This window comes from Alligator sinensis, unplaced genomic scaffold (assembly GCF_000455745.1).
Source record: "Alligator sinensis unplaced genomic scaffold, ASM45574v1 scaffold391_1, whole genome shotgun sequence".
Lineage (NCBI taxonomy): Eukaryota > Metazoa > Chordata > Crocodylia > Alligatoridae > Alligator > Alligator sinensis.
The window spans coordinates 2,010,575-2,038,265 of record NW_005841889.1 but is presented as its reverse complement, the minus strand read 5'-3'; the positions used below and the strand labels follow the sequence as shown (position 1 = coordinate 2,038,265).

The 27,691-nt window shown below is 42.9% G+C and overlaps 1 protein-coding gene across 4 annotated transcripts in view; it reads right to left on the bottom strand.

The window, feature by feature from the left end:
- Positions 1-8: 8 nt before the first annotated feature.
- The window catches only part of CHDH (choline dehydrogenase), a 28,979-nt gene continuing 1,296 nt past the window's right edge, over positions 9-27,691 (bottom strand). For 3 of the 4 annotated variants that reach the window (XM_006017987.3, XM_025197099.1, XM_025197096.1), the window contains exons 2-8: positions 23,963-24,780; positions 22,478-22,629; positions 11,155-11,284; positions 10,240-10,374; positions 7,790-7,932; positions 4,540-4,642; positions 9-3,857 (exon numbers count right to left, since the gene is read on the bottom strand). In XM_006017987.3, coding sequence (XP_006018049.1) covers positions 3,439-3,857; positions 4,540-4,642; positions 7,790-7,932; positions 10,240-10,374; positions 11,155-11,284; positions 22,478-22,629; positions 23,963-24,710 — 1,830 coding nt within the window. In that variant the 5' untranslated portion in view covers positions 24,711-24,780 and the 3' untranslated portion in view covers positions 9-3,438. Of the gene's footprint in view, positions 3,858-4,539; positions 4,643-7,789; positions 7,933-10,239; positions 10,375-11,154; positions 11,285-22,477; positions 22,630-23,962; positions 24,781-27,225; positions 27,686-27,691 lie in introns of those variants that run through there. The other variant, XM_025197098.1, reaches the window with a different exon arrangement.

The window sequence follows — 27,691 nt, the reverse complement described above, 5'->3', positions numbered from 1 at the left end:
GAAAGAGTTGAAAGAATCGTGAAAAACTAATTGTGATAGCACCATGCAGCAATGCGTACATAAAAATGACAGTTGCAGCTGTACACGCTAACTTAACTTTGCCATTTCCTGACCTGTAATTACTCAACACAATGTAGGATGGAACTGTGTATGGTCGTAATTATAGAACGATATAGCTTGATAGTCCTCTGCAGTTACATAAACAACAATTCCTGCCTTGCATGCCAAAAATGCAAGCCTGGCATATACTATGCTATTAATCTTCAAATAAAAGAACTTCCACCAACACATAGCTTCTTAAAAATGTTTTGTACATCAACTGCAGAGTACTGTGACAAGTCTGTCCAAAACACAGCACTCTTTATATCTTGGTACTGGTTACTCTAAATGCTATTAAGATACCCACTGCATATCTTTATCCTGAATGCAGTAGTGCCAAGTGAAGATATTACACAATCAAAGGCACAAAGGACATAATTCATCTCTATGCAGGCACAGTTGCTTCAAATGGGTTGACTTAAAAGCATAGTAGATCATCTATTACCTTAAATATTATTGTTGCTTTCCTCATTGCAAAAGAACACATCATACAGAAAAGGGTTATCTGACTCCTTCTGGAACAGTGTCCATTTCTGTCATCTTCTCCCTTCAGTATCACTGTTTACTCTTTATGCAGTTATTCTGACAAATCGTGTCCTTTCCTCAGTTAACAACAGGGCTCCACCATCCCTGCTTTGCAGCAGCACCAGGTAGGAATATCTGTCTAAAACATCTGCAGTTGTCCCTCTAGCCAACTTTTGACTCAGCAGGTTTTATAACCTAATCAAATGGTGTAAAATTCCATTTTTCTGGAATAAATTTATCCCTCTTTTCACTGGAACTCCTAAGCAGGCTGTTAGGAAGTTATTTATTTGCAGCTCCCAAGATCTGCATTTACTGTCCTTTCATATATTTCTAATGTCTGCTATTTGCTGAACTACTATTAAAACGTTCTCTTACTGCATGTAATAGGCATGTTTTTCCTTCACAGGCTGATAAGTCTCTGGTTTATGCTAATGCTATCTTTTGTGATGTCTGAACCACAGGAGCCTTTGCTTTAAAATTTGACTCTACTTGCTCAATAATCAATTTGAATTTGTAAGATTTCCTTTGATTCATAGAATAAATCCAAATACCTCTGCAGCTCAGTTCTTCATTTTTTTTTATAACAGCACAGGAGTCTTTATCCTAGGTGTTTTATATTATATACATTACAACAGAATTTAAATGTATATACTTATATATAGTATTTCAACAGACTTCTTTGCTGTTACAGATGTGTGTGTACATACATACATTCCTCTTGTGCACACAGAGGGATATAGATAGATATATCCTGTTTTAATAACCAAAATTAATTCTGAATGCTTCACATTTTAGTCTGATTATGCAAGTTAAAGCACTAATATGAAAAATATTCCAAGGATTGTAATGGTAATAATGATGGATTATGCAAAAGATGATGCACATTTTTCTTTATCATAAACATGAAGCAAAGTATTGGGAAATATAAAGTGGGATGCAAATAACTTTTTAAAATGTACTGAATCATTGATACATACAGCTAAAAGTGACCCCAAAAGATAGTCTATCCTAGCCCCCCTGCATGAGGCAGGATACATTATACCTAGATTATTGTTGACAGATATTCATCTAACAGAGTCTTAAAATCTCCAGTGATGGGACTCCACAACTTCCTAGACCAGGTACAGACATTACACTTTTACCAGTATAAATTATTAGAAACTGGTCCATACTCGTTTGGCATGCAAACCTGGCCTATACCCATAACAGACAAGTTCAGCACCCAGACTGGGTTAAAAAAGTCAGAAACTGTTCTTAGATTTGTGCCTCCTCTCCACACAGGGCGAACGTGTGTTCTGTTTGCTACCAATCTAAACTATGCCACTTACAGAACACTGCTCAACTTAGATCGATTCTACCTCGGGCTTTTTAAATGTCGGTACCTAGCCCTAATGTACAGTTATGGAACTGAGACTGCACTCATTTCCCAAAGCAACACTTCCTGTCAGATGTGTGGGAATTTTTCCTCAGTAAAGACTTCAGGATCAACCCCTAAGTATAAATTATAGCCTGCCTTCCTTTCTCAGGTACTACCCGTGAGGGGCGAAAAAGACTGTGATTTCCACTGGTTTGATCTTGATTCGTATATTTTAGTCTATCACACGTCACCAGGCGGTGGCTCAAGAAAGTTTCCTTGACAGGTTTCTGTTTTAAAAAAAAAAAATTCTCAGGGGGGGGAAAAAAAATCGGAACAAATTAGATTAAAACCCAAAAGCCAAGATTACCTTTATTCTTTCATAAAGGTAAATGAGCCAGAAATCTTCAAATTAACTGAGCAAATGCATATAAATATAGAGTTGATCTGGGAAGAGGTCTCTTTCTAAGGTAACTGGGAACTTTATTGAATAAACCAATTCTTTGGAACCCAAGACTTTGGAAGTCTCTTTACCACCTAAAGCTGTGCGAAGACAAAATCCATGCCCTTCTATGACTTTATTCAATATATAGGAACACAAGCCAAAAAAGGTTAAATTGCAAACTGAATGCTATTAAGCTAACTCCAAAAAATAGAATGTTTCTAAAAGTTGCCCTTGTATATATTTTTAAATTATCAACTCCATTTTTACACTTATTCTAGAGGCTCTGAAGTCAGCCATATTTGTCAAATATATATGTCCTCCTTTTCTTTTTAATTATACCATTATGTTAATACTTACGCCCCCATTTAGTACAATTCCACCTTAATGTTGAAACAGTGATCAGTACCCTATACGACTCTACCCACATTATTACAAAAGATTACATGAGATAAAATAAATGGCACTGACACTGACAGCTGTGGTGAAATTTCTTGGTATGGGATACTGCTCTCCTTGCTTCATGCTGATGTACCTTACTCCAATAAATAGACAACACTTACTTCACATGCTAGGCTTATGGCCTGACTGAACCTTCCTTCCTCACTCGCTAAATAATTGTCAAGGAACAAAAGCAATTCTGGGGGTTTTACTGTCCTCTGCAAAATGGTTGATATCCACCCTTTCCATCCCATGCTAAACCACAAAGGTACTGAAAATCTAGCTGTTCCCCCATGACTGTCTGTTTCAAATGGTAGAATTGCCCCTCGTCAGAATAACTCTCATTAAAAGCAGGTCATGTACACAAATTTTAAACAAATGAATAGTTTTCATGAACATATTGATAAAAAAAATATGTATTCAAAACTAGAGTCAGACAGTTAGTGAATTAATACCCTCTGTAATTTTTTTTTCTTTTTTTTCAATCGCAAATTTATTCTGTTGGAGAAGCCTAAGGTAAAATTCCGTGTATGAGTAAAGAAAAAAAACCACAGAAAATAAATGGCAGGCATATTGTTTAGCGCTGAGTTTCCAAATTTTGAGGTTTATATACAGGAACATCTTTCTCATGAAGCGAAGGGAGCCCTTTAATTATATCAGCAGCCTTCTCTGCAATCATGATGGTTGGCGCATTCAAATTCCCACTGATAATACTAGGCATTATGGAGGCATCTACAACTCTCAAGTTTTCAATCCCAATTACTTTAGTCTGGGGATCAACTACAGCACCGGTATCAGAGGACTGCCCCATTTTACATGTGCAAGAAGGATGATACGCACTATCAGCCTTCTGTCTTATGAAAGTGTCTATTTCTTCATCAGACTGTATGTTGCTACCTGGCTGAATTTCAGGACCACGAAATTTTTCAAAAGCTTTTTGAGCAAAAATCTCTCTGGACAACTTGATACACTGACGAAATTCCCAGGCATCTGTTTCTGCATAGAGAGAAATCAAAATGATTGTAAACACAGAAACATGTTGCAACACTTCCCTGCACATAACAAAACCCAAATCGCGTTATATTAGTACATGTTAGTACAAGGCAGAATGCCAAGCTGAGAAAAGGAAAAATCCATGCACAATATAAGGGCTCAGTCTTGTTAAGAAAAGAGCAAACAACTTTTTTTCCCAGACTCAGGTATGTGTCCTCAGTATGGACTAAGTTGTCACTTGCCCTGTGCACCTAAGCAGGGGAGCAGTGAGACACCCCCCACCCCCTCATTCCCCTGCACAGGCTACCTGGTTGCTCCTCAGTCTGAGCTTGGGGTGGCAAGCAATGTTCATGGTGGCTACTACTCCCCCTCCCATACAGATGGAAGAACTTGCAGGGAACAAGCAAGAATTATGACTCAATTTGACTATAATTTTGAGAGGGGGAAGGAACCATCTTTTTGCCTTGTGCTGATACAGTGCCTAGTATGATGGGATTCTGGTGGATGGTACTACCACTGTATACACAGAATTATTACTTACTGTAAGCAACAGGCAGCTAGCACAGTGCAGAGCAGGGATTAACTTTTGCCACAAGCAAGCAACAGATTATTTCTCCCTGGAGCATGGGAAGAATGAGGAAAAGAACCGAATGAAATCAGCTCAATAAAGGAATCATGCACTTACCTGTTGACAAGTAATTAGGTTCAATGATAGGATGGTCCCTTGGGTCTGCACTTTTCAGCTTGAGCCAGCCCACACTTGTGCTCCTCATGGGTCCAACATGGACCTGCAACAGCCCCAACACACTCCATGACAAAAAGTCAGCTGACACTTCTAAGAAGCCAAAGCAATTTTGAAAAGCATGGACTCTCCCAAGAGATTTTGCACATGTAAAATGTTAAACAGGGAGCACAAAAAGTAGAGGCCACTGCAAGAACATTTTCCCTGTTAAACTATCTGGTTGTACACAGAGCAAAGGGAAAAAATATTATTTTTAGGACAACACCTGCTCTTTTCATTTGGAATGCCACCATTCCAGTGCATCAGTAGCTCAGCATTTAGATGACCAAATTACTATCATCATGAAGTGAAAAGACTAGCCAGGGGAAGCAAATGTGCATACTGACAGTTCCCTGGTGTGTAATACAGACTTTTGGCACACACTGCATATTGAGAAACATGAATAAAGAATAACTAGGAAAGAAATTACATGGAGACAATATTGTTCCAAGCAAGGGCATAATCCTATCTCCACTAACATGAATGGTTGAGGATCAGGCCCACAAGCCATAATTGCTTAGATTATAAAATCTTTAGAAACAGAAGTCTGGAGGAGGCCATCTGGGTCATCAAGATCAGTTCCCTGCAATGATAGGCTACTACATAAAAGGCTATAAACTCCAGGCATCCACAGGGACAGCCTCCCACCCACACAACACAAGCCACAAAACCCCCTTAACAGCCTACAACAAACTTACGATCTTTAGTACAAAAGATAAAAAATAGTGCACTGCATGAAAGGAACACAAGAGACCACGAGACATTAGGACCCTACGATGCTAGGGATTTTCTTAAGTAAAATACACCCAGCTGGCCCCAGGAAGTGAACCATGGCTCCTGCTACTGAAAGAAGCAAAAAAAACCTCAGTGGTCCTTGCCCATCTGATTTGAAGGAGGAATTCCTTCCTGGTCTCAAATGTGATGGCCAGCTTAGCCCTGAATTTGTGATGACCAGCTTAACTCTGAGCTAGACACACAAGCAAGGAATTTGGGAGATGTCTCAGAAACACATGTACACCTAACCCAATATCCCATCTCTAGCCAGCACCATCTCTCTGATGGTCCTGACTACCGATGGGTTCAGAGCACAATAAAAACCCCACCTATCTATGCATTGAGAGGAGGTAAACAGATCCTTACATCTTGGCTGGTATGTCTTGCCCACATGATTATTGTAATTATATAATAATTTACAAGACTGTTATCCAAGACATTTTTCTATAACCATCTCTTCTGTAAGATCCTCACTGCCTACTAAAATTAAGTTTAAAATAGCATCTTCTCTTGTTGGTTCTGTGACATTGGTTGAAAAAAAAAAATCAATCAATCGAATATGACAACCAAGCATATCTGTCCAGCATAGTGACGTCTTGGTTCATGAGCCTGGGTACTAGGCCTGTGTGAAGCAGCTAGTATTTGCTTCTGATTCGGGGGACAGTGATTCGATTCGATGATTTGAATCACTGTCCTGAATCTATTTGGCTGAATCTCCGAATCACCCAGGCCCATCCCCAGCCCCTCTCCTAGCCTGGCAATGGCTATCCCACCCGCCCCAGCTCCCAGCACTTGGAAAAAAAACTTCTGGACTCACTGGGTGCTGCTGGGCAGGGGGCAATCCCTGCTGCCCCCCACTGCATGGGGGCCCTGCATGAGCCCCCCTGACCACCCTCTGTTGTCCCAGCCCCCCTGCCCCCCCCCACATGGTTGCCCTGCCCACCCCAGCTTCAGCCCTTTAGGGAAAAAAACCCAAGAAAGACTCCCAGACTCACCAGTTCCTGCTGGTGGGTGGGGTCAATTTCTGCTTCCCCCCCACCGCCCCATGCTGTGTGGGGTGCTCTGCACAAGCCCCCCAATGCCCCGAGGCCACTGCAGGAGTGGTGAGTCCCAGGGTTTTTATTGTTTTGTTTTTTTTCTTAAAGTGCCTAGGTGGAGGTAGGCAGGGCAGGCTGGGGCAGGCAGGGCAGCCATGGTGGGGGCAGGGCTGGGGGAGCAGGCAGGGGTCAAGGGGAGCAGACAGGGGATAGGGTCTGGTAGGGATCCTCCATGGTCCCCTCCCTCCTCCTCCAGCCCTCCCTCCCCCCCATCCCCTACTTACCAGCATGGAGTCAGACTGCCTGAATCTTCAAAGCTCTCCGAATCTTTTCCAAAGAATCTTTTCCAAAGATTCAGAGAGCTTTGAATTGATTCAGACCTTTTTGCTGGTCCCAATTGGATGGATTTGGAGATTCAGCCACTGAATCAGGCCAAATCTCCTCCAAATCGATTCAGCACCCGAAGCCCCGCCCCCCGGTCTTCATTTTTCCAAACTAAATAAGCCCAGTTCCATCAGTCTTTCCTCGTAAGTCACGTGGCCCAGCCCCCAGACCATTTTCACTGCCCTCCACTGGACTCTTTCCAATTTGTCCACATCCTTTCTGTAGTGGGGGGCCCAAAACTGGATACATACTCCAGATGTGGCATCACCAGTGCTGAATAGAAGGGAATAATCACTTCCCTCGATCTGCTGGCAACGCTCCTAATAATGCAGCCCAATATGCCATTAGCCTTTTTTGCAACAAGGGCACACTGTTGGCTCACACAGCTTATTGTCCACTGTAACCCCCAGGTCCTTTTCTTCCAGCTGCCCAGCCAGTCAGTACCCAACCTGTACCAGTGCTTAGGATTGTTCCGTCCTAAGTGCAGGACTTTGCACTTCTCCTTCTTGAACCTCAAGAGATTTCTTATGGTCCAATCTTCCAATTTGTCATGGTCTCTGAATCCTGGCCCTACCTCCCCAGCTTGGTGTCATCTGCAAACCTGCTGAGGCGGCACTCCATCCCATCTTCCAGTCGCTTAAGACATTGAACAAAACCGGCCCCAAGGCTGAGTCTGGAGCACTCCACTCGATACTGGCTGCCAATTAGGTATCAAGGCATTGCTTAGTATCCTGTAAACCCAACAATACAGTCAGTTTTCTATCCACCTTATAGTCCATTTATCCAACTCATACTTCCTTAGCTTGCTTGCAAGAATGTTGTGGGAGACCGTATCAAAAGCCTTGCTGAAGTCAAAGTATATCACATCCACTGCTCTCCCCGCATCCACAGAGCCAGTCGTCTCATTATAGAAGACAATCAGGTTAGTCATTTATCACTTACATCCTTGAACCACACACCTGATAAGCTTCCACCAGGGGAGGAACACGGCCATGATCAATCACTTGAGAAGGAAGAAAATGGAATTGAACGTCTGGGTGAGAAACACCTGGTCGACTTCTGATAAAACCACCAGATTCCAAGTGGGCAGTAGCTCCATCACCTAGAGAGAGAACAAAAGAAAGGAAAAACATTCCAAAACATCCTAAGAAAAACAAACGCATTTCTATTAAACTCTTGTTTCTTTAGCATTTTTCCATGAACAATTCACCTCTCCTTTTGTCCAATACATATGATTATGTCAGATAAAGAACGAAACCACAAGGAATGTAAATCCATGTGCAACTGACTACAAATGCATGCAGTGTACATTATCTTCTTGTTCATCAATAAACAGACAAATCCCAGTTAGTTTTGGCTACAGTGGGATGTTACAATATCTTTGTTGTAAAAGGCATTGTTGCACTGCCTATGAAGTAGCTCAAATGGCCAGATTGTGACTCCTGAGTCCCCGGCTGGTTTGCGGGAGTAATTTCTGCAGATTAATACCTAATACAATACATATATGTATTCTTGCTGCACCACTGTTTTTACAGTAGAAGACACATGGAATGTGTCTTTACATGGAATGCAAAGGGGAGACCCTTTTCCATCCAAAGTGCTGACCCCTGGAAGAGATTTAGGGGTCTGAAGGTTACTTCTGACAGGCCCTGTTCTCAGCAAAATGCATCATCAATTAAGTGAATGCAAAAGCAAACTTTATTAAAATGTTCAAATTATGAATATTGGTAGCAAATAAATAATAGCACAACTACAGCTATACATATCTATGTCCTTAGACCAACACAGCTACAACCTAAACCCCTGCATACATATCTAGATACACTTTTATGAGGCAAACAAAAATAAGCAGTCTTACTTCTTAACATCTCAAGATCTTAAACTGCTAAAAATTTCTAACATGTAGCCAGCCTGTTTGGGAGATCTTACCCAAATTCAGAAGCTAATTCTAGGGGATGCTGGAACTTCGTTATGTCTGGAGATAGGAACCTCAGCAAAGAATGCCAGAGGAACACGTCTCAGAACACTGAGACCTCTTTTAACCCCTTCCTTAAACAAAGGCCTACAATATTACTTGATCAGACCAGGACAAATGCAATCAGAAAAGCAATCAGGGGTGTACTCAACACAGCTCACAAAGACACTCTCATGGACCCAGAGGGACAGACTTCCATCTTCAGCTCCTTCTGTGCAAAAATGAAGTGTATTTCCTACCTATGGGGACTTTTTACCACCTTGTACCATCTACACTTTTCCCAGAGCCTGATAAATTGACTTTGATTCCCAAAAGCTTGCAGAAAAGGACAATTTTCTTGCCATTTTCCAGTTGGTCTAATAAAAGGTATCATTTTGGAACCAAGAGTTCTAGTTTTTTGTATATCAGAAAAGCAATATTCTTGTGCCATACTGTGGTCCAACTGGAACATTCTGACCTTCACTAATCAAATTCTGAGTGAGCCTTTCTTACAATTGACTCTTGCCTGTGGCTCAGTTCCTTTTATACTACTACTTCCCTTAGCCTCATTTGTATTAAGTCAGGTCACGTTAGTTAACCAGAAGCCTACTAAAGCAACTATAATGCAAGCTAAAAGGATTCAACAAGAAAAAGAAAATACAACAGAAAGTAAAAGATCAACAGAACTAGGTCACCCTCCCACCCTCCCACATTGCTTTATTGCACTCTCCTTGGGTTTCTATGCTGTCACAATGCAGCCCTTGCCAAATACTGACTTGAAGTGATAAATAAGCCATTCATATGAACTAAGATTAGTGGGCCAGCATGCTAAAACAGTGACAATGCACAGGATGTAAATTCACAGATACTGGCCCACATATTTTACTTACTAAGAAAAATCTTGGCAATTCATCTTAGTGGAAGTTAGGACCAAACCGCTGTTAAGAAAGCGTGCGTATTATATATCAAAGGCCATTCAGAACTTCCAAATACGTTTTAGGAGAACTAGACTGTGGAGTGAGGTAACTTTATAGAGTATGAATTTAATCAGGTATATTTGCTCGCTAGACAATAACTTCTCTGTCAGCTAGCTTCATTTATGGTAATAGCTTTTCTCAGAGGCTCACAGAGCACACATTCACACAAAGGCATACACTCAAAAAAGTCCCCCATGAATGCAACAGTAGTTTTATAAAACAAAATTGTATAAAATTCAACCTAATTTGTTACTATAAACATTTTATCTGTTAAAAAAAAATCTGATTTGGAAGAAATAAATCAGGTTAAAGCTAAAGAAGCTACATAATCTTTCCCATATTTTACAATTCTTAAATTTCTACAGAGTAGTTAATAATAAAGTTTCATGTGAAAGGCTCTACCATTCTGGCATGTGCAGTTTAGATAAAAGCCAATTCTGGTAATCCGATAGAACTGAATTGTGCTGGTTTTACATACCTGTAAACTTCCAGAGCCATTCTATACCAATCTTTGCCATTTTAATAGGCTTCTGGGCTTTATAGAGAGTAATTGGTTTGATGCACTTCTGCTGAACATACACTTCCAAATGATCTTGAAGGTTCTGGCCTACCCCTGATGAAACAGAAAAAACATCCAAGAAATTGCATACAAGCAAATAGTAAAACTTACATAGAGCAGATACATTTTCTATTACAGACTAGCCTGAAAGGAAACGGAAATAACCCCTAACACAGGCAAGGATGTAACACACAAGACCCACGGGGCACATTCAATCCTATGGGATGTATTTATCCAACTGAAGTCTGATTTCTGAAGGATACAAGAAAATCCCCATGTTTAGCTTCAAGATGTTTTGAATCTTGGACCTAATAGGGCTAATTTGAACAGCATTTTTCTAATAACACAAGTCTACAATTCTGTATTTATTTTGCACAGTTTGTACAACTGTGAGCAAAAATAGGGTAACAAATGCAAATAGTCAGCTAAACAGTTGCAGAACTATCATCTGCCACGGTAGCAACTTTTTCACCCAAAGGTGCTAAGGTCTACATTACACTTTCCATCTTTGTATAAAATGTTTTTTAGCTTCTTTAGCCAATCGGTTGTGGATCAAAGTGAATGTATAGCTCTAAATTAAAATTTCTTTTACAATAAAGGGGTTTTATTATTTATCTATTACTATAGTTCTGATAAACATGGGTCTCATACATCATTATATGGAAAGGCACATTAAAATCAATGGGAGTTTTTTAACTTATTTTAATGGTAGCTGTTCTCAGTCCACAGACACTAGTTCTAACTCCAGTGAAATTAGTGGAAGTCAGTGCAATGACTTTAGTGGGCTTTCAACCAAGCTCTTAGGGAGATGAAAGATAAAAACAATATATTTACCAGGAAGGTGACACACAACCGGGATCCCTATTTTTTTTAGATCAGCTGCATTTCCAACTCCAGATAACATAAGCAGCTGTGGAGAATTTATAGCACCTCCACTTAAAATCACTTCTTTATTGGCGAGAACCTGAAAATTAAAAATAAAATTTAAATTGTTTAAATTAAGTTTAAAAAAACCCTGATATTTCCATGAGGCTTTTTTTAAAGGCACGTTTTATTGGAATTGTATCTGTTCCTGTTTTTATTATTCCATATGTGTTGCCTGTTTTATCATAAAAACATAGAAAAACAGGACTGGAAGTGACCTCAAGACATCATGTAATCTAGGGGTGGGCAAAATACAGCCTGTGTCAGGTCCCTTGATCCTGCCTGGCCCAGGCACTGTTCAGCTGTGGTGCGTCCTGCCGCCCCCTGGGTGTGCAGTGTGCCTGGGCAGCTCCGCAGCTGAACCACCTTTCTAGGCAGCCCAGGTGGCAGTAACTCCTTCTGGCTGCGCCCCAAACAGTGGCCCCAATCCCGTGGTACCAGTGGGGACCTGCACTGCACAGCCCCAACCCCGTTTGCCGTGCACCTGCTCCAGGCTCGCCTGCCCAGGCTCAGCAGCGGTAGTGTGGGACAGAAGCTATTGGTTACTGTGTGGGAAAAGTGGACCCTCCACCTTGCTGCTGCTGGCTGTTCCTGCTGCAGCCGCCTGGAGCCTGCGCCGGGCTTCCCTGCATCTGTGCGGGAAGCCCGCACAGTGGTGGTGCGCCGCTGTCACCACTGCCTCCAGGCTGCCCTGTGGCGCTGTGGGGGCAGTGCAGAGCAGATGTGGGGAAGCCCAGTGTGGGCTCCAGGCAGCTGCAGCAGGGATGGCCAAAAGCAGCAAGGGGGAGGGGCTGCTTTTCCCACACAGTAAGCAACAGCTTCTGTCCCGCGCTACCACTGCGGAGCCTGGAGCAGGTGCAGGGTGCGCTGGGCTGGGCTTGGTTGACAGTACTGCCCGGCTGGGGCCAGTGGTGGCAATAGTTGGAAGGAGCCACTGCCACTTGGGCTGCTTAAAAAGTCAGTCAGTCTAGCTGTGGAGCCGCCTCAGCCCTGCTGTGTGGCCAGGGGGCAGCAGGACACACCACGGGCCAGCAGTGTGGAGGAGGTGTGGGGCGGGGCTGTGCCCAGGTCCCGGCTGATGTGCTCCAGCAGGGGTGAGTTGGGAGTGGGAGTGGGACAGGGATGGGGCTGCATGCTGGTGCCAGTGGTGGGGAGGTGCCATAGAGCATGCAGGTTCCAGGCTGTTGCAGGTCACAGGCAGGGGCTGACCGGCTAAGGGGGACATGCGAGTGGGGCTCCATTTCCCCACAAATACCAAACCCCACAAATACCAAACCCACCCACACCCCTCCCCACATGCACGCCCCCCCTCATATGCACACCCATGCACCTCTGGAGGGAGCCCCACTCACTGCTATGCACCCACACACACCCCCAGCCACCCCTCCACACACCCCAGATCCCCCACAATCCCCATACCCACCCACATCCCCACAAACACACCCTCCCTCACACACCACATACACACCCCCACAGCCCCCCACAGTATACAAGAGAAATACTTGATTTTGAGCTATTATGCAATCACCTCTATATACACCACACAAATCAGGGCAAAATATGTTTTTTAATAAAATTAAAATGTTATTGTCAATGTTTGATTTTTAGTATATAATTTGTTTTTTTCCAATTCCAAGATGTAAACCCACTTCCCAAAAGGAGTACTTCTAAGGGCAAGGCGAGGGACTTCTTGTGGCAAAGGTCAGGGCTCAGGACTTCCAGTCCCAAGATGATGACCAGGGGGCGGGGCACCTGTAAAGGTGCGGCAATACCCTTGCAGCCCTTGGCAGTTCACCAAAACTCGTCAAGTGGCCCTCCACCCGAAATAATTGCCTGCCCCTTATCTAATCGAAACTATTATTTAGACAGGCTCATGTTTAATTAGATCACCCCCAATAGTTATGTTTCACCTCTTCCAAAATCCTTCAAAAAAAGGAAACTCCACAACCTCCCAAGGTAAGCTGTTCCACTCTTTCACCTCCCTAAAAGAATTTTTTTCCTAATATTTGGCCCCCTCTACACATGCAGGTAAAGGCGCTATGATATCTAATGCACAAATGTAACAAGTGGGCATTCCAGGGCCAGTCAAATTGTTGACCCACCTACTTGTCTCTAGGCAAACCACACACCTACTTTACCTGCCACACCTTAGTTGGTATCAATTATAAGATGTTAATAAGGCAGGAGGCTACCCATTTACTTGCCCTGATGCCAAGGGCTTATATACATGGCTCTGACCTCCCCTGTATGGTGTCCCATGCCTCACAGATGGCATCCACAACGTAGCACTCCGCCTTAGTTTGTTTGTCCTGACACCCAGCCTATAAGCCTGTGTCCTTACACTGGGACCCATAGTCCAGTCTCACGTGGGACTCTCAGTCCCCACTGGAGCTCGCAGTTGCTGTGCCCTCACACTGGACTTTCCTTCTATCCATTGGGGTTCCCAGCCCCTGCCTACTCAGGGTTCCAAGCTCCTACCAACTCAGGGCTCCAAGCCCGGCTCAGGACCCTCTCAGTCCCCTCATGCCCCAGAACTGGGGCCTCAATCCCCTGCCCTGTACTGGGTCTCACAAATTCCCTTATCCCCTTACCTGAGGAGCCTTACATCAAGTTCCCTTGGCTTAGGGCCCCATTCCCTGGGAACCTCACACCCAGCTCCTTAATGCAATCTCAGAGCTCACAATGAGTCTGGGAGCTGCCTCAAGCTTTCCTGACCTGGGCCTCATCTCAGGACTCACCATGAGCCTGGGCTCCTGCTTTGACTTTGAGGTTTGCTCCCGTAGCCTTTTCCCTCCATAAGGTCCCCCACAAGGCAATGGGGGCTGAGGCTTTATGGCGCCCCATACTTACCCTTCACTGGGGAGACCCCAGGTGTGGCATTTCCTGGGGACTTCCCTGCCACCGGCAGTCCCAACACAACAACCAGCCCCAGCAGGGTGTAGTTTTAGGTCACGTCCCAGGACCAGGAGCCTCCATCCATTCCCATGGCTCCTGCCCTTACCTCCAAGATGGTATGAGCAGCAGCTCCAGCCAGGTGGTGTTCTTTTCCCAGCTGCTAGCAGCAAACTGCTGGCCTTGCTGCTCAGGTTGTTACAACAATCCACACAATGGTGTCTCCTGCCATGCCACATGTACATAGCCCCCTGGCTTTTCTCTGGCAGTGTACATTTACATTGTCACTCCTAGTCACTGCGCACTCTCAGGAAATCTTTATCCCTTTACTTGTCTTCCCAAGAGACTGTACCTCAACCATTTCCTAAATTCATTGCAGTCTGTCAGAAGTTAATTATCCTTATTCCACTGTCCTCAGACCTTTTTTTCCCTTGGAATGGTGAACTTCATCATTTCATGAATGTTTTTTCTCTAAATTATCTTTTAATATCTCAGTCAATTCCTACCTATTAGAAGCTAAGCTAAAATAGCTGCTGTCCTACTAATCTCTTCTACCTTCGGATACAAAAGTTGTTTTCAACACATTCCAAGAAGCTAATGGACTGTGACCTGGCAACAGATGTCTGGGCAGTTAAGGTCCCTCATTACCACCAGGACCTATCTTTTAATGCTACTGTTAATGGCTCATAACGCCCAGTCCACCATTACTTCCTACCATGACACTGTCCCTGTTATTTTACCCTTTCATTTTCAACCAGAAATATAAACAGCTCTGCCACTTGGCTGTTCCTGAACTTCAGAGCAAACAACTATACAGATATTTTCAGCATACCGCAAACTTCTACCTCCTCCTCCTGCCTTTTTTTCTCTTTCTACCCTTTCTAAATAAGCTATACCTTTCTATACCAATATTTTTTCTAAGAGCTTGTGAGGACAAGAAAAACTGGGTTTTCACTTTGGAACAAAATATGAACGGAACAGTGTTTTATAATCTATTAACAAACATTCAGTCTATCAGATAACATATTTAGCAGTACATTCACATGCTTCTTGCCAGGACTGAGGTCTACAATAGTTTCAAACAATGGAACAGACAGAGCGTGTTCCATTTTAGTAACAATGAGTAAATTAAAAGCAAACAGCCAGGTCCTACTCCACCTATTAGGTAGACTTAAGCATGAACCTATTCCATTCTGTTCAAGCCTCTAAAAACCCAGTAATTGATTTATTCTTTGTACCATACTCTCATCTTAGTCTTGAAACTGTCATAAAAAAGTAGCAAGGAGGACCCACCACCTTTTGTATTCGAAGTTTTTCAAGGACTCAAGCAGGTGTAAAACGTTTGGCCCAAGGATCATAAGAGACTCTGAATTCTAAGGTGCTTTGTAAAATATTAGCACAACACATTCTCTTGTCAAGAGTTTTTGTCCCATTGTTAATTCAACAGATGCTAATATTTCATTTCACCAGCTTTTGGGGTCTTGCTGAAACCCTCATATAGTTATTTGCTACAGTATGTATATGCTGTTTTATACAACAGATTTTCCAACACGTTGCCTTAAGAATGTGCTTCTTTCAGCTGGTTGCTACTTATACTGCTAAACATTAGCTGAGATCTTCAGAGACTGACATTTTCATCTCACCAGCCCCTACCTATTCTACCAGGACTTGATCTAGTATTTTCAGTATTGTTCCATCAATATTTCTGGCCAGAAGAACCAAAGATTCTAAATTTTCTTGCTTTCACTTACACAGATTAGCACTGCCGCTTTAGATCTAAATCTTACTGTCCCATGTGATTTAGGAGGCTGCTACTTCCTTACTACTGTAGCCATTCATCTTCCTCCTCATTGTAGCTACTAGACAAGAGATTTTCAACCTTTTTAGACTCAAGGCACCCCTAATAAAATATTAGCTCTCAACTTCCACACATTTTTTGACTACAGAAAAATAGCAGAGCAACTCCTCTGTTGCAAAGAACTCAAAGAGATCGTAATAGGTTAAAAATGGTTTAGGTACAATGCAATCCTATTTGAAATCTCTGGCCTTATCTTGTGACTCATTTGTAGGTGTTTGCACACATGATAGCACTAATGTTCTGCAGAACCCTTAAAATGATCTCACAGCACCACAGGGTGCCAAAGCACCATGGTTGAGAATCATTTAAAGAACTCAAGCTCAATGCTCTCTGTTAGATGAGAAAAGTCACTAATGTGTTCAATAGCAAACTATGTGCTGTGTGCCCTAGTGGACTGATCTTCATATAAGATTATAAATGCTGCCTTTGACAGTAGATGATATGGGGGAGCCCAGAATTTGTTAAGGGAACATGACAGCAGTTTTCTATTCAGCCCCCCTGAATCACATGCAGCTGTCTTCATTCCACACTTTTAAATGCTCAGTATTCCAAAGGAAGGATTTTGTCCTTTGGCTTGAGAGATTTCATGGCCTGATAAGGCACTGTATACTCTGAAGAGTTGGTTGATAGTGTCTTTACTAAATATTATCATGCAAGAGTTAGCATTTAGTTTTAAACATTTGCCTTTTAGAGCTATAGAGCATTGCAGAAGGAACAGCACCCTGTGCTCTTTTTAGCCCAACACATGTCAACTGTGGCTAAGCATATGATGAGCAACTTGCAAATGATATACCGTTAAGAGTTCCCTTCATCATTTTAACGTCTTGCCAAGTACAATCCATGAAAGAAAGCTCAAGGTGGCAACTTTTCCATTGATTATCTGTTAATGCTAGAACTTAAATCTACTGTTAATTTGTATAGAATTTAGGCTGTGGTCACTTGCTTGCTTTAAGTTTAGAAATGGCACTAAGTGATCACATACCAGTGTAGCAAGTACCGTTTATTTTTTATAGTACTGTCTCCTTTTGAAGGGTTCACTACAGGCAGCACCTCTTGCTAGGATTTCTGTGGTGTAGCACCTATTCTGAAGAAAATGGACTGAGATTACAAAGCCCATCCCATGTGGACAAAACAGCCATGATGCAGTTATAATATCTGGTCACTGCTAGCTTCAGTGGGATTTATTTGGAGCATTCCTATCTCTTTTTCCATCCTCAGGAAAATTATGTTTGGCAAGTTTTTTTATGAGAAAACTTAGATTTAAGAGAAAACTTAAAAAGAGTTTTTGATTTTAATTAACTGTTTTCTCCTAAATCACCTGCTGTTAGTGAAGGCACACCCAACTCTGACATTTTACTCCCCGTTAATATTAGTCTCCCTTGGACATGGTGTGGTATAATAGAACTAATCTATTAAGTATTCAGATCTGCTGAATCAATTCCTGAAGTTATATTTTGCACCATATTGTGAAATCTTTAAAGCATGTTCAACAGTGTAAACAGAAATACTTCCAGAGAATCTTTAGTGAGTCACGTACTGTGTCCTCATTTTATTTCTAAGTAAATATTTGGCTTATTTAAATAATGCTGTTCTTAAATGTGTACTCCCAATATTTACTCTAGGTCATTAGTTCAAATCATACCAGCATTTGTATTTGTACCCAAGGCAAATCCTTCACTTATTCACAGCTTATATGTTACATTCTATATAGTCATATATTGCACAGAAAGGTGACTTGCAGAAGAAAAAAATATTGACTTGGTTCCCTTTTATTGTTGTTGTTGTTAATTTAGAAGATACAACATCTTTTATGCCTATTTTTTTGAATCTCAGAAATGGCAGGACTGCCCAGATCATCTTTCCTGATTTTACTCAATGACTTCTTAGGGCTTGATCCAATGTCCAGTTGCGTGAATAGGAATCTTTCCAGTGTCTTTATTAAGTTCTGAATCATGCCAGTGAATCTTTAGCAATGACGTTTTCCCCCTTCTCCAAGTGTTGGAATTAAGTAGGTGTCACATTAAAAAACACGTAATTTTTAAATACTCTAAAAAATTATCTTCTGATCTCAGTGCAATCTAGTTTCCCCTTGAAACTGGCTGGCTTTTAGGGTTGAGTCCCAATGCTGGCTGCCCGCCTGTTCAAGGCTAAACCTCTGCATCGTTCTCCTGCCATGCCTTGATGAAAAACAATATGACTGCTGCTTCTAAGGAAGGAGGCTGCCCATTGCTTGCCCTCCTGATGCCAAGGGCCTTAGTACACGTTCCAACCTCTCCTTACACGTGTCCCATGCCTCACAAATGTTTCTTGGCCTAGCACCTGGCCTCCCTTCTGGTGCACACACTGGGCCTTCCATATCTGGCCTAGCACCTAGCCTCCAACCTTGGGCACACACCAGGCCTTCATATATGTGGCCTAGCACCTGGCCTCCAGTTAGGTGGCACACACCGGGGCTTCCATCCTTTATCCAGTATTCTATATTGGCATATCCAGTACTTCTATATTGATGCATCCGGTATTCCTGTAGTCCCATTTCAGTATTTTGCCCCTCACTGGGGCCACTCATTTTACTGCCCTCAACTGGGCCACTTACATTTTGGCCACCTCACTAGGCCACTCTACACACTCAGCCCCTCACTGGGCCTTTTGCCCCCTCACTAGGGCCATACTCAGCCCCACTCTGGGCTGCTTCACTCGCTCAGCCCCTCTGGCCTGCTTGGGGTCTTGTACCCTGTGGGACTCAGGTAGCTTACACTGTGCCTGGACCCACTATACGGGGCTCAGGTGTCCCCCTCTGGGCTTGTCTGACCATGGTCCCTTCCTTTGCTGGTAACCTGGTCATACATAGGGTTTGGGGTTTTCAGGCACCCGTCCTCGCCTTTCACCAGGGAGGTAACTGACCTGGCATTTCCTGGGGGCTCGCTTGCCACAGGAAGTCCCACCAAGCCACCCTTCCCCGGCAGGGTGCAGTTTCAGGTCATACCCAGGACGAGGAACCTCCAAACCATCCCCATATCTCCTGCACTTACCTCCAAGATGTTCTAAGAGCAGCTCAGCCTGATGTTACTTCCTTGCCTGCCCAGCTCAGACTGTTGCTTCTCTCTGAGGGCCTGGGTTAAAATGGAGTCTGCTCCACCCCCTCAGTCAGTCTCGGGGTCCTCCTAGGGTCATGTGCTAGCCTTGATGAGACTAGCACTCACCTGCTGGCTATTCCACTGCCAACTAGAAACTTAAAGTGGCAGGCACTGCAGGTGTCCTGCCACACCCCTGCATATTTCTCCAATATTATTTAACTTCAAGTTTTCCTGTCCTGTCTTCCATAGAATTCCCCATGAAAAAAAATTAAGTAGGAATGAACTAATTTTCTAATATTAAGAGAAAGGTAAAGACGTGTGAATTTTTTTATATCTATCAGAAAGACAGAAGAAAAAAACATGTTAACAGGCCATTTTCCTTAAGAAATCATCATGAATACCAGAGTACATACCATATTTTCTCACATACACCATATCCTGGAATACAATGTACACCTCATGTTTGAAACGCAGAATGAAGGAAAAAAGATTTTTCTTTGTAGTAAGTATCACAGCTACAGCATCCAGGGATTCAAGCCTGTTCATTGTTCTGTTCCCTGTGGATCCTAGCAGATTTTACTTTTGGTTTCACCCACTAAGTGGCAACATTTACTCTTACTGCGTTTCTCACAAATAATGCACACTCTAATTTCCAGCAGCTGGTTTTTGGGGGAAAGGTGCATGTTGTATGCAAGAAAATAAAGTATTTACATACTTCTGTGAGCTTTAAGTTCTAGCAGAATAAAATTAAAAGTTGAACTCTAATATTGTCACACAGACCACACCTTTTATAACTTTAATAAATGGATGCAGTTTCCTAGATTCCCTGATCTGAAATTAGAAACAGTAGAAAACAATGTCAGAGAATAACAGAAATCTGAGTTCTCTTTGCAGAAGAATGAAAAAGTACTAAGCAGCATGTTTGTCCCTAATATATTAATGGTCCAGGCAGAAAGACAGAGAAAAATAATTACCTGAAGCTACTTACCACATTCTGGGCACATCTACACATGTGCCAAACTGCACATCTACATGTGCACCAGACTGCATAGTTGTTACCACACCGGAATGCAAAATTGTTACCTAAGCAAGTACCGAATGACTGGGCAATAACTGGCATTACGAAGCAGTCCTAATTCTAAAGGTTTTTTCCCATGCTAGGGTTTTTTTCCCATGCTACTGCACTGACCCTACCTCACCATAGCAACGAGCTACAGAAGTGTAGCTCATCATTAGGGCGATGTAGCATCTCATGTTGATGTGCTCTCTGTCTGGAAAGCTAAAAGACTTTTACAAATATATGTAATAATCTTTATTATCTCTTATTTTAGAGATGCAGAACTGCGGAAGAAAAGATCAGAGAGAGACATATAATATCACCCAAGAAGTCAGTGGCAGATAGGAGCAGAATCCAGGCTCTTAAAGCCCCTCAGCTGCATTTGTTCAAAGCAGCCCAACTTAACTATACCAGTTTCTATAGCTTGTAAACTTGATGCTCCAAATTTAGTACACTATTTTGAGAGCCAACATCAGCAGGACTACACTTGTCCTATGACCCTACTCTCCAAACACACTGTAATAATGAAAGAATATGCAAAGTAATGCAAGGTACTTTCTCTTACCAACATCTTCCTTTAGACACACAGCTCCCATTGTATAATTTTTGCAATACATCATTAATGGAAAGAGTCATTCTAATTGATTCAGAAAAGAACAGACATTCTGCATATTAGGAGATCAAATACCAGCTTATTTATATTATCTTTTAACACTTATCAGATGTTCCTTCACACATACTGAGTCCTGTGGGTTTAGTGTACTTCAGTGAAAAACTGTCAGTATTTGTGCTCTCCACTGTTAACGTATATTCTTATTACAATATCTCACTGTTACTAAACTATTATTGTGGAATTATAAAATAATATCTGAATTCTTAAGGAATTTCCTTGTTAGATGCTCAGTAATCAGAGAAAATATTCAAAGAAAAGTTTACCTGAGAATTTTTAGTGTTTATGAAAGGTGAGAGACTGAGGGCAGCAGGGACTGAAGTTTTGTGTTTATCTTCAGACCAGCTAAAATGAGGCAATGGCAATATAAGCTTGCCTACACTGATTTTGTAATTTCCCTACACTGATTTGCTAATGTTCCTCCAGCTTGACCTAGAGGAACAATTACTTATTGTCAATGGATATTTTGGTCTGGATCCCATTCAGTTTTTAGTGTCTGACTGCTGGCATGGAAACCCCTTGCTAGGATTGCTGCGAACACCTGTTCCACAGAAGTTGGATTAAGCTCACAAATCCATGGACCAAGCTACCATGAAGTAGTGCACCATGTGAGGCACCAGGGATTGCTGTAACACCCCCTTGTGGTTGCCTCAACCCTGCCTGGCTCTTGCCCTCACCTCCTAGGGTCCCACTCTGGTCCCTTGTCTCCTACATCTTGTTGTAAAATTGGATGAAGGGAGGCGCCCTCAGAGGCTGGTGAGCCTAGGTGCTCTCTTTCTTCCTCATGGTTCACTCCCACTGCACTCTATGAGCCATAAGGGCTAAATTCGTGGTCTCCCTCCACCCCTACAGCCACACCCATGCTCCATCTACGTCACGAATCATGCATCAGTTCTGAGTGCACTCAGTGCTATTATCTGGCTTCACCTGCTTCTCGGTTTTGTCTAGTCTCAGGCGACCAGGTTCCCAGGTCCCTGGCTCAGCCTTGTTTCTGCCCCTCTTGGCCATACATCTCACACCCTGTGTTTGTCTCCTCAGGGTCTCCCATATGGCCCTTTTGGGCTGAAAGTCTTTTTTAAGAGTTCCTTTCCCTGACTTCCAGCGCTCTGGGTACCACTCCTGCTGGGACTATAAATCATGCCTCTCCAAGGCTAGGGCTCCCAGTTCCAGTGGCAGCTTTCATAGATTCATAGATGTAGGGTTGGAAGGGACCTTGTAGATCTTCTAGTCCGACCCCCTGCCGTGGGCAGGAGAAAAAACTGCCATCCCCTACTGTCAAATTTCCAGACCCACGGGGAGCCCCCCAGGCAGGATAATGTTGCCCTATGCACTAGATCCAAGCATGCACAGCTGAGCCAGCACACTGGATCATGCTCACCTGCATGGGGTCTGGCCCACAGATTGACCTTGTGCCACTGATCTAGCCCACAGGGCCAGAAGGTTAGGTGCTACTGCTTTAATCCACTCCCTCTTTTAGTACAGGGGATCTACTGATAATAATCCAAGCTGATACAAAGGAAAGAGTATGCTCCCTAAAATAATTAAAAAGAGAATCATACTCTAGAGATGGATAGTGATTTCAGCCCTAAAATACCGTAAAACTGAAATTGTGATGTATTGCCCAGTAAAGGCTAATTTTGCTTTCACCAATTTCTTTCAGGCAAGGAAATAAAAATTCTTACCTTTTTTGTTTGCCCATTTTCGATATACTCAACCCCTACAGCTTTGGTCCCTTGAAACAAAATTTTCGTTACAAGGGTTCTGTCTTTGGCTGACAAGTTTGGGCGTGATATGGCGGGGTGAAGGTAAGCGCTAGCTGCACTCCATCTTTGACCTACAAAATATAGGTTTTCATTAATATTTTCTAGCATCAAAATAGTCTGTGTTCATTCACCCTCAAGACTTTTCCTTGCCTTTGTTCCCCTATTACAGTTAAAAGTGGAAGTTCTCTTATTTAAAGACCAAAGGAAAACATTTAAATTTGAGAACTAAAAGAACAAAGGTAAACAGATTGTTTACTAGCACTGTGAAAGCCTTTTCTTCAGACATGTATTGGCACTTGAAACTTAGATCCAATTTCCAGTGAAGACAATGAGAAGACACCCATCAAATTCAACAGGATCAGAACCTTACAATCTTCTTAGGGCTTGTCTACACAGTACACCTACTGAAAATAGGTTAGGGTGTAAATTTAAATATAATAGCTATTTATTTAAATAAACAAACCACAAACAGTTTTCAGTGATGAATAAATGTGTTCTAACCAGCAGCTAATGCAGAATAACTATTCTATGGTAGCTATTCCAGGTTATTTCCTCCCCTAATACAAGCAAGTCTTATAAAATGTCAGTATTTAGGAGCATAGTACACATTCCCTGGTATTTTCTCACATACCACATGCCCCCAAATAAGGCAGCACATTGGTCTGGGAAAGGAGAAGGAAGAAAAAATGACTTTTTCAGAATTATGGTCATATCCTCCCTTTCCTGCTCAGGCAAAAGTGACAGTTTTAACTCTTTCATGGGTGAATTGTTAGCAGCTCTTTGCTGTTCAACTGAAAAGCTGAAACCGTAGCTGATGCTGAAGACTGGACTCCAAAGTTGTATCCAGGATTTTGAAAAGAGCTAAAAACAGTCTGCAGGACTGTGAAATAGGAGAGAGAGCCCAGGAATAGCTAACAGACGGCAAAATGCTGAAGAAAGGATAGCTTGAATAGTGGAATTAAGACCATTAAAAAGGAGAGAGGGTTGTTAACATCTGCATAGTGAAGAACAAAGAGCAGGAATTTGGTAGATTATAAAGCCATGAAGTGAAGTGACTCCGTCAGGACTGCCTAAATATAAATGCCCCTGCTGCTGCTAGGAAGCTGATTTTAAAATCTGTGTGGGGCAAGCAGGGTGCAATTGTACCCCTGGACCCACCCTGGATCTGCCCCGATGGACTCCATCCCTCCCTCCGTGCAGCTGCTGTGGGAAGAAAAAAAGAAGTATTAGTCATCTGATAGCTTCATGCTTCTCTTCAGGGCAGAAAATCAGTTTTCCCACTTAAAACACCTACCCCAATTTTGGCTGCCTAATTCTGGGGAAGTGTGTGTGTGTGTGTGTGTGTGTGTGTGTGTGTGCGCGTGTGCGTGCGCGCATGTATCCATGTAACTCAAAATAGTTTACCTTTGTGTATAGTCATATCCATCCAGCCAAATCCTTCTTGTTGGTAACCATTCATATCATCTGTGAAAGGATACCCAGCTTCCTGGGCTGCATCTAGGAATGCTTGATGAAGCGGGTGATTCGTTCTTCCTCTTGACACATGCAGTTTTCCACTCCCACCTCTGTACTGGTTAGGACCTAGTTCATGTGCCTGTGCTTTCTTAAAATAAGGCAAGCAATGTTCATAATCCCATCCCACAGCACCTTCTCTTTCCCATCGATTGTAGTCTTCTGCATGGCCACGGATGTATACCATTGCATTGAGAGATGAAGAGCCACCCCACACTCTACCCCTTGGCCAATACATAATTCGATTATCCATGTGCTTTTGCAGTGTTGTATGGTAATACCAGTTATATTTATCATCACAAAGATTATAGATTAATGCAGCAGGCATGTGAATCTTCCACATTAATCTTTTACTACCTAGAAGGGTATCTTTAGGGCCTGCTTCCAAAAGGAGTACAGTACTGAGAGGATCTTCAGTCAACCGGTTGGCTAATACACAACCTGCTGATCCAGCTCCAACAATGATGTAACTAAAAGAGCCAGTATTGTCAGAAGTAAGTTTAGAAAATGTGTGTGAGAGTTTCATGTGGCCTAGCAAGTTTTTCAATATGTGTGTTTTAAATATAAATCCTGTTACTCTGTGAATTTGACTGACAGAAAGTCTAGAACACTTTTTAACTCCTTTGAATAAATGAGACATCTTTCCTTATGTATCTTCTCTTTTTTTCAGAATGTCTTGTCCCTTAAAACATAGAATGAAAGATTTTCCCCTAGAACAAAAAAAGATATCCTAATTAAAATGTATAATAATATTTCGAGTTATATCATAGTGGACTATTACAGCACGTGGTTTAAAATCCTGATGTGTCATTTTGCAGGTAAAGCTGGAAATCCACATCTGTCTCCAAGGCTATCTAATAGGACTAGCTGTCATTCCAACATAATAATATAATGCTCACTTGTTTATGCTCTTTTAGACATGCAGTTAAATGCCATTTGAGTGGCATAGAGTTTTATAGATTTTACAGTTCCATTATTCAACATGCCTGTCTATTTATAATGCATTTTAAAAGATGCAAGCACTTTGCATATAAAGGGAAAGTAAGATAAAGTGATGTCAAAGGTTGCACAGTAAGTTAGAAACTAAGACCAAAAAAATAGTACAACTAGAGCTCTAGAACTAAAGCATCACATTTACAAGGTGTTCTCCAGAAAAAATAAGGTTTGGAAATGGCACTGATGCAGAAGTGCTGCATAGCACCTGTACAAACTATATTTATAGCTGGGTTTCCACAGCCCGGATGTGTATCCAGAATATCAGGCCCTGGCCTATTCTAGGCTGTGTTTCCATCTGTTGCTCTAGTTGACAGAACTGGATCTCCCTGAGCATTGAGTACCCTGCCCATTACACTATATCTAGTCAGTCATTCTTGGGCCCATTGAAAACGTTTATTGTTGAGGTGAGGAGTCACTAGCAGCCAGTCATCTTTAGAAAGTGCAAAACAGGGCAGAGCAACAACTAAGGATCTTTGAGGAAATAAGTCATATTAAGCTAATCACATTCGTCTAATCGTAAATTGTTACTGAAAAACCTAGGGGCTTTCATCCTGAAAGGAAGTGAAAGACAAAACTCCTTTCCATACATCAAAGTTTTACTTTTGGCCAATACAAAAATCTCTGGATTCTTTCTGTCAGAACAAAATCCATCAGTAAGTATTGCTCCTGGAATCAAGATACTTCTTGGTGAAAGATGGAGCAGAACTATATTCATTTTACAGAGGAATCTGCACGCATGGGTGGATCCAGGATTCTGAAAAGGGAGGTGCAGATGGTGTGCTGTATCACCTCATATAACAGAAAACATTTTTTCCAGGCAAAATGAAACTAGAAGCTTTAGTAAATATACTAGAAGGCTAGGATTTAAGAATGAAGGAAACACAAATATAACTTTATTAGAATGAGTTAAAAGCAGCCTGCTAGGCTATGAAATAGGAATGACATTAACAGAAGCAGCTAACAGATAGCAGAACTGCAGAAGAAAGGCTAGCTTGATTAGTGGAACATCACAACGATTAAAAAGGAGAGGGACGTTAACACCTGAGGCTTGAAGAGTTTAGAAGGAATCAGGTAGTTTTGAATGTCAATTGACTTGCTTGCTTATGCCTGAACAGAAATGCTGCTGCCACTGCCAGGCAGTTGATTTTAAACTTTGGGTATCAAACAGGGGTGGAAGTGCACCAGTGCTTCGCCTCCGCCCCAGATTTGCCCATGCCTGAGCAGCATTTTAGGAAAGAAGGTTAAATAATAGGGGTAGGCTCCAATATAAATGTCACAGCTAAGCAGAGCTTAACAAATGTCACAATATTGGTTTAGCAGAGATTAAATTTCAACACTCTTTTCATGTTCTTCCTCATCCTGTCTGTGCTACATCAGGGAAATCCTTTGGTTTTGCATACTAGCACTGGAAACTGTTGAATGAGGGATACAAACCCTGTTGGGAATACTGAGAGGAAATGGACCATGACCCCAGAAAGGTTATGAGTGTTAACAGCCAGCGAGGCCATGTCAGGGGATCTGAATGACTCACCTCCCCCTCCCTCCCTCGACCTGGCACAGGCACAGCCTGGTTGCCTCACTTCAGTCTGCCTTTGTTACACATTGATTTCAGGTGGCTCTGAGCACTTTTAACCCCTGGACTGTCCATACTTTAACACCAGGAACTAGTTTTGGGCACACTTTAGGCCGCCACTTTAAAATACCGCCACTCCAGGACAGGTTCCTCTGCCATCCTTGTAACCCAGTTCCTGTTCCATTAACTGTGACCGCTCCCCACAGAGGAGTCACCCAAGTCCTACAGCATCCCAGGATGCAATGTCCCCTCCCCTGTCCTTTTCTGCATGGACAAACTTTCTCCCTCTCAAACGCTAAGGCCCAGGAAGGGGGAGGTTGGGGGGGCGGTTCTTGCCCTGAGCCAACTCCTCCTCCCGCCCTGGGGTGTGACCTTCCTGCCCCCACAGCTACACGCAGCCCCTCTCACACCCCGTCCCGGCGCCCAGCCCTATGGGGCAACTCATAGGGGCAGCTCCTGCCCGGCCCCTGCTCACGGCCCTCTAGGGGCAAGCGGCCGCGGTGCGGCGGGGCAGTCCTGGAGGGGCATCGCCATGCCGTGCCATGGTCTAGTGTTGCCAGGTGTACAATAATTACTGCATTTATACAATCAAAGGCGACTGGTAGAGGGTGCACGGGGGTGCAGTGCCTCCTGATGGCCAACCCTGATGCTGTTGGCAGGGCTGGTGCCCCCTGACCGGGCCTCTGCGGGTGCCCCCCGACTGAGGAGGCACCGGTCCCTCGTGCGTACGATCATGTCGACCGTTGCACAACGTACGATCAACACTGGTTAGTTACAGTGTTCAATCCAAATGCACTCATTTTCGAGGCAGCGATTTAGTGCAGCATGTGCAAAACCCAGGTCTTTCTCAGGGCAACTTTTGGGTTTGCTGTCGGCGCTTTCTTCCGGCTCCTCGCCTCCAAACAGAGAGACGCTTCCACTTTGAGGGCCCGCGTCTCACTCACAGCGAGCAATAAAAAGTGAAGAAAAGACTTATTTGCACTGTTCAGTGCGCGGTCCTTTCCCCGCAAACACGATCGTTTTGCCCCGCCAGTGCCACAATCCCCTGCTGA